This window comes from Letharia lupina (genome assembly GCF_014066315.1).
Source record: "Letharia lupina isolate WasteWater1 chromosome Unknown contig_7, whole genome shotgun sequence".
NCBI lineage: Eukaryota > Fungi > Ascomycota > Lecanoromycetes > Lecanorales > Parmeliaceae > Letharia > Letharia lupina.
Window position 1 is genome coordinate 386,300 of NW_023502976.1, and position 6,000 is coordinate 392,299.

Genomic DNA, 6,000 nt, shown 5'->3' on the forward strand with positions numbered 1-6,000 from the left:
TAGTTTGAATATTATCGACTACGAGATTATATATAAGCGTCTTAATGCTACTTAGATGAAGGATATTACGAATTATATAGAATAAGTTTTTAAGTATATCTAAAGTAATATGGATCGCGCTTAGAAGGCTATGGTTATATAAGTTAATAAGTATTAATAAAAGGTTACTTTTTAAATAGATAATAAGGTCTTTCTAAATAGTAAGAATATTACCTTTAATCGCTCTTCTTATAAATTGAATTATAAGAGACTCGGTTTATTTAAGATTATAGGTCTTATGAGAATCTTATATCGTCTAGAACTTTCGCTAACCATAAGAATCTACGATATCTTTTATCTTAATCTCTTAAGTCTTATAATAAATAACCTCTTACTAGGATAGATAAACTCTTCGCCGAAGTATATTACTATTAATGGTTGGATCGAATAAGTTGTTAAAGAAATATTTGGTTTTAAATTAATCTATAGTCGTTTTAAGTATAAAGTTAAGTGAGAAAGTCTCGATAATAATCTTAACTGGTATAATGCGGACGGCGGTGAATTCGAAAATTACTAGAATCTGATGAACGACTTTTATAAGCGATATTCCGAAGAGTTTTATCTATAAAGAAATTAGGGCGAGGGGCCTTTAATAGCGATAGCGTTCTCGGGCCGGAACTATCTCGAATACCCTATTTTTAGTCGAATTGAGATCGTTCGATGTCTTTATAATAGCCTTATTTTTTCTAAAACCGAGAATCGATTTCTTAGACTCATATTAATTAGAAATTATCTTATATATAATCTTTCGCGTAGGCCCCTATTACTAATATAACCCTAAAGATCTTTCGAAGTTATATTAGTATATATATGAATTACGTTATCGCTATTACGAAATATAATTAATATTAGCTAAATAATATATTATAGAGAAGACTATATTAAAGTTACTTAATATTGAATTAGAGTTTTTAGCGTTTACGACTTAATTTGATTTGAGAGCCCTTAATTAATCACATCGCATTATTCTATAGATATCTTATTCGCTTAAATACGAATTCGAAAATTACTATTATTTACCCCTATGTTTATGAGTATGATTTTCGCCATATTATATTAATTTCCTCTCGGCTAGACTTTCTATATACATCTATATCTCGACTAGCGATATCGCTATAGCGTAAATATAAAAAGCTACTATCGTTCTTAATACCTCTAACGAAGAAAGGTATAATGCTATAAATCCTGGATACGGTTATTTCTTTACTGCTTTTATTATTTTTTAGGCGTTAAGCGTATATATATATCCATTTTTCTATCTTTTCACTTACTAATTATGGGATATAATTTAACGAAGAGAGAGGGTAGTATTATAAGCGTACTCTTAATATACCCCTTAGCTCTATGGCTAGCGGGCCTTGGCGAAGACATTTCCTATCATATTATGCCTCCTTTCCACCTATATAGTTCGATACCTTAGTTATCTTATTAAATATATCTATATTAATATTACATCTATATCGATTCTAATAATTAAAGTTCGCTCGATAGTCGAATAACTCTAATTAAAAAATAGATATATATTATTTAATTTTAGAATAACTTTTTTATTTTCTATTAAAATTTTAAGATTTTTTTTTTAAATTATAGAACGAAATATGAGCTTTTAGAGAGAAAAAAAATCTTTAATATAATCTTATAATTATTAAAACGTAAGGAATTCAAATATCGCTCACCAAAGTTCGCTTATCAAAGATCGCTCACCTATTTACTCGATAGCCCTAATCAAAAAAATGATTATGAATTTAATTCATAGGCCTTTACTCGTATACTTATAAAAAAATTCTAGGGAAACGAGCACGGCGATTCACACGACTAGGGCGCAGCCTCCAGCGAGAGGTTCCAGGAGATCATGCAGACCAAACGTGGCCAAATCTGTAGAGATTGACTTTGTTTGGGTTGGACGCCCGCGATAAGAAGGTGAAGGATGCAGATTGTCTCAAGCATCTACAGCCACGTATCCAGATCGAATATCAGCTCGGCGGGGTCATGTTGTTGAGGGATGATGCTACTCCTATCAACATCTTACCTCCGTGGATTGTTTGGCAGTGATTGAGGGAGTCTCACCAAGATCATTCATGCTTTAGATTTAGAATAATGATATCCATAGTCTACGACACCTGTCAGATAGTCTCCGCACTTTCAGCACCTCTATGTTGTACCATAAGATTATCCTACAGTCTGCACTGGTGGCACCGCAAACAGCCCTCTGCCAATATGTATTTACTGAATGCCAAGCCTTGAAACCACATGTGCAATCGCTACCGAGCTCCGGGTAGCAGGGGTGCTTTTTCCCGAACGACTGTTTACTTGCCTCGTCATGGCTTAATTCAATCGACTGTCCATTGACAACGCAAATAGCTCCACCATGAGCCGGCAGTCGAATTTCAGAGACCCAGTACCCACGAGTAAGAGTAGAAATGACAGGCCTCAAAGCAGTGGAGAGAGCGAGAAGGGCATGTGGTCGTCCATGCTGGACAGCGTTGCCAGGGGGAAGAAGCTGCCAGAGAAAGACTTGGTAGTCCTAGGTTAGTCACACATGCTCATTGAAAAGAGCAGAGGCCGATGGAATGATAGGAGGGACCCCGGACACACAGAAAGAGCTCCTTGAGATCTTGTCCTCTGATGCTCCCAAACGCCCTCAGGACCGGCATAAGAGGAAGCCGGTGATTGCCAATGAATTCGCCTTGGGATATACATATCAGGATGTGCTAGATGCAGATCAAGAAGGTGAGGCTTTTTCGGGCCCTCAAAACTAGAGATGTACAGCTGACAACATCTAGATATACTTGCCAGACTATCAATATACTTCCTCCCTGAGTCTTCGCCTACCTTCGCCCCCCTCTTGAAACCGCTATTTACACCACAATCCATACCAGAGACACTCTTAATCATACTACTTGACTGGAGCGAACCATGGCGTTGGGTTCGGCAAATAAAAAATTGGATTACGATGATACGAGACATTACTTCGTCTCTCGGCGATGCGCCTACGGAGTCAATGGAGCGGACGATGAAAGAGTGGCAGCAACGTAAAAGAGGGATATCGGCATATGATACTGGGAGTACAGGCAACGAAGGCAGTGTGACTCTTCCATTGAGCCAAGGGGAGTGGGATGAGCCGCTAGGGCTGCCACTGTGTGTAGTCTGTCACGGAGTGCGCACTTTCATATACATCGTTGACATTCTGCTCGGAGGCTGTGAATGAGGCTAATGGGGCGTGGGAACAGGCAGATAAGGTCGATGCCCTCGAAGTGGAGCACGGCTGGAAAGAAGAGGAGTTCGACTTCGTACTACAATTCCTCCGCACCATATTGATGAAGCGTAAGCAACCACAGTAGTAGGCGCTTGATCCAGTTGACGGTTACAGATGGTGCATCCCTAATATACACCTCAACATCCTCCCCAAACTCCCTCCCAACGCTCATCCACTCCACACTAGGCATACATTCTCAGCTGAAAAAGCAAACCCTCAAGCACAACGTAATTGACAGAGACAAAATTCTTGTCCCACCAAAGTGGGATTCATGGGGCAAGATACGCGTCTTACGCGAAGGTTTCGACGTCGAAGGCACAAGCAGCGGATGGAGTATTGACATTGAAGCTTCTGTCTCTACAGCAGCCAATGGCGATACGGAAACCAACGACGCCGAACCAGACTCTTCAACAAGCCCTAAAGGCGCTGTCCTTCCCACCTACGAATCCACCATCCCTAATCCTCACGCATACTCATCTAGCCAACTCAGCAACCCAGGCATCGAAACATCAACCCCAACAAACCAGGCATTCCTCACAACTCAACTCGAAATTCTCGAAAAGCTAAAGGCCGAGGAGGAAGCAGCCGCTGCTTCCTCCGAAAGGGACCCTAACAGCAGCACATTCAGCAACGCTACCAACAAGCCCCACGACGAGCGCGTAAACGAGCATATAGGCCCCGTACAGGTCAACATGGGGGGTATACAAGTCGATGCTGACGATATGCTTAAGAAGCTCAGAAGTAGGAAAGAGGGAGCGGAGGGTGACAGTAGGACGCCAGAGGCGAATACCGAGAAGGCGAACAAGAGTCCGGATGACATGAAGAGGGAGAACGAAGCACTGAATTCGTTCTTCGCGGGATTGATGAAAAGAGGAGCTAGTGGGACTCCGAGAGGTACGCCGGCGAAGAGGGATGCGAGCAGGGATAGTAGTGGTACGCCAAGTAAGAAGGCGGCTGCCAGGGATTGAGTATGCACAGTTTGAGTGCAGAAATATGTATGGTGCAGGGACTTGACTGCAAGTTGATACCCAGCCCGCGGTTGACGTTGATATGCAATCACAAAGCGAATGAAAGGAAGAGCGAAAAAGTCGATAGCTCTCCAAACGACTTAGATCGGATCTTCTGTATCTGGTCTAGATACTTAATCTCCCTCCTCCTTGGGCCCCCCCTCACGCCTGACTCTCGCTCCCTCTTTCAACTTCTCCCATCGTTCCCTATACCTTCCAACCACGCCCTTCAACTTCTCGTTCTCGCTCCCCATCCTCTCCATCTCTGTCTTTGCCTCACGGATCTGCTCTTCCAATCCTTCCACATTGACGCCCGTGCCCGCTTGCGATGCCGCAGGCGACTGTTTCATACTAGCTTTGATACTCTGATACAACGCAAACGACGAAGCCTGAGCACCCGCTTCGAACTCATACAAGCGCCTCGTGACACTATCGAGACTTAAGCGCAGTCCTTCATTCTCAAGCTGCAGTTCCTCCATCGTCTTATTACTACCCGCCACCTTCGCTCCCGTCTTCCCGGTCCTCATCATCAGCGGACTAGGCGGTCCAGGCGTCTCTCTCGCATCGACAAATTCATCCATCTCTTCACTATTCCTCGTGCCGTCTCTTTCCAGCGTAGGGAAGTTGTGTCGATCTCGGGCTAGTATACTGGCATAAGGCATGGTGCCCCCAGTCACGGGGACGACGTAGAAGCTTTCTGCGGCGCCCAGATTGGTGTTGCCGGGTTCATCGCGGATGGCGCCGAGCGCGGCTTTGGAGAATAGGCGGGAGTATTCGGGTTCCGCGGTGGCGCGGTCGGAGGGTTTGGAGGTTTGCTTGGTGGATTGTGCTGAATCGGCGGGTTGAGGCAAATCGGAGGTAAGGGGGAGACCGGCGAAGGCGAGGGGGGCGGAGAGCTTGGAGAAGAGGGCTTCGAAGGTTGAGTAGAAGCGTTGGAAGGGCTCGTCTGTTTTGGAGGGAGCGGGCTCTTGAGAAATGGTGACAGCCGCAGAGGAGTCCTTGGTAGATAGGGCCTCTGGCATCATCGGCGCCTTCTCCGTAGTAGGAGAGGCTGTTGTCCTTGAGGCTGCCTCTCCGAGCTTCGACCTCCTCGGTGGAGTGAAGACCCTGCCTTCTGCATTCTGGTGGGCTAAGACGGGTGAAGAGGCTTGGCCGCTTCCGTTTCTTCGCTGCTTGTTTGATGGTATGCCACGCGCTGATGCTAGGTTACTTGCTATCGAAGAGCTGATATCGCGCGGTGGTCGATGAGCAGCCGGTAGGCTTTGCGACGCAGGGCGATATGGCGAGACATCCTGCGCTGGTGCGGGGACTGGCGATGAAGGCTGCTGAGGAGCAGGCTTTGAATCGGGAATGGCCTCCGGATTTGCAGTGATAGGATGAGAGTTACGGAACTTGAGTAGCTGAGCGAGCTTCTTGTGGTGTTGCTCCAGCAGCTTGAGAGTGCGAAATGCCTAGCAGTATATTAGCCCTGGAAGATGGCTATAGTGCTGCGAGGCGTGCACCTCGGAGTTGTCTGTGCCTTTCGCAGCAGTTGCGAACTGCCCCGCCGCTAGATCATGCTCGTCGATAGCAGCAGTGTGGGTGTTTGCTTTTGAGGCTTTGCGGGCGTGGGTTTGCGCCTTGAGAGGCGGTAATAAGTAGATGCCCCAAACGAAGCGGATTCTTGAGACCTACCAGAGTCAAGGGTGAAGCGTCCAT

General features: G+C 45.2%; 2 protein-coding genes across 2 annotated transcripts; one reads left to right on the forward strand and one right to left on the reverse strand.

Moving 5' to 3' along the window:
* Positions 1-2,407: 2,407 nt before the first annotated feature.
* Positions 2,408-4,263, forward strand: HO133_009569 (uncharacterized protein; the record flags this gene model as incomplete). The annotated part of the gene is made up of 5 exons (XM_037300430.1): positions 2,408-2,567; positions 2,617-2,769; positions 2,823-3,196; positions 3,270-3,363; positions 3,410-4,263. 5 exons carry the CDS (start codon positions 2,408-2,410, stop codon positions 4,261-4,263), a joined length of 1,635 nt encoding a protein of 544 aa, XP_037154278.1.
* Positions 4,264-4,436: 173 nt separating this feature from the next.
* HO133_009570 (uncharacterized protein) lies at positions 4,437-6,000 on the reverse strand (the record flags this gene model as incomplete). The annotated part of the gene is made up of 3 exons (XM_037300431.1): positions 4,437-5,753; positions 5,805-5,921; positions 5,977-6,000. 3 exons carry the CDS (start codon positions 5,998-6,000, stop codon positions 4,437-4,439), a joined length of 1,458 nt encoding a protein of 485 aa, XP_037154279.1.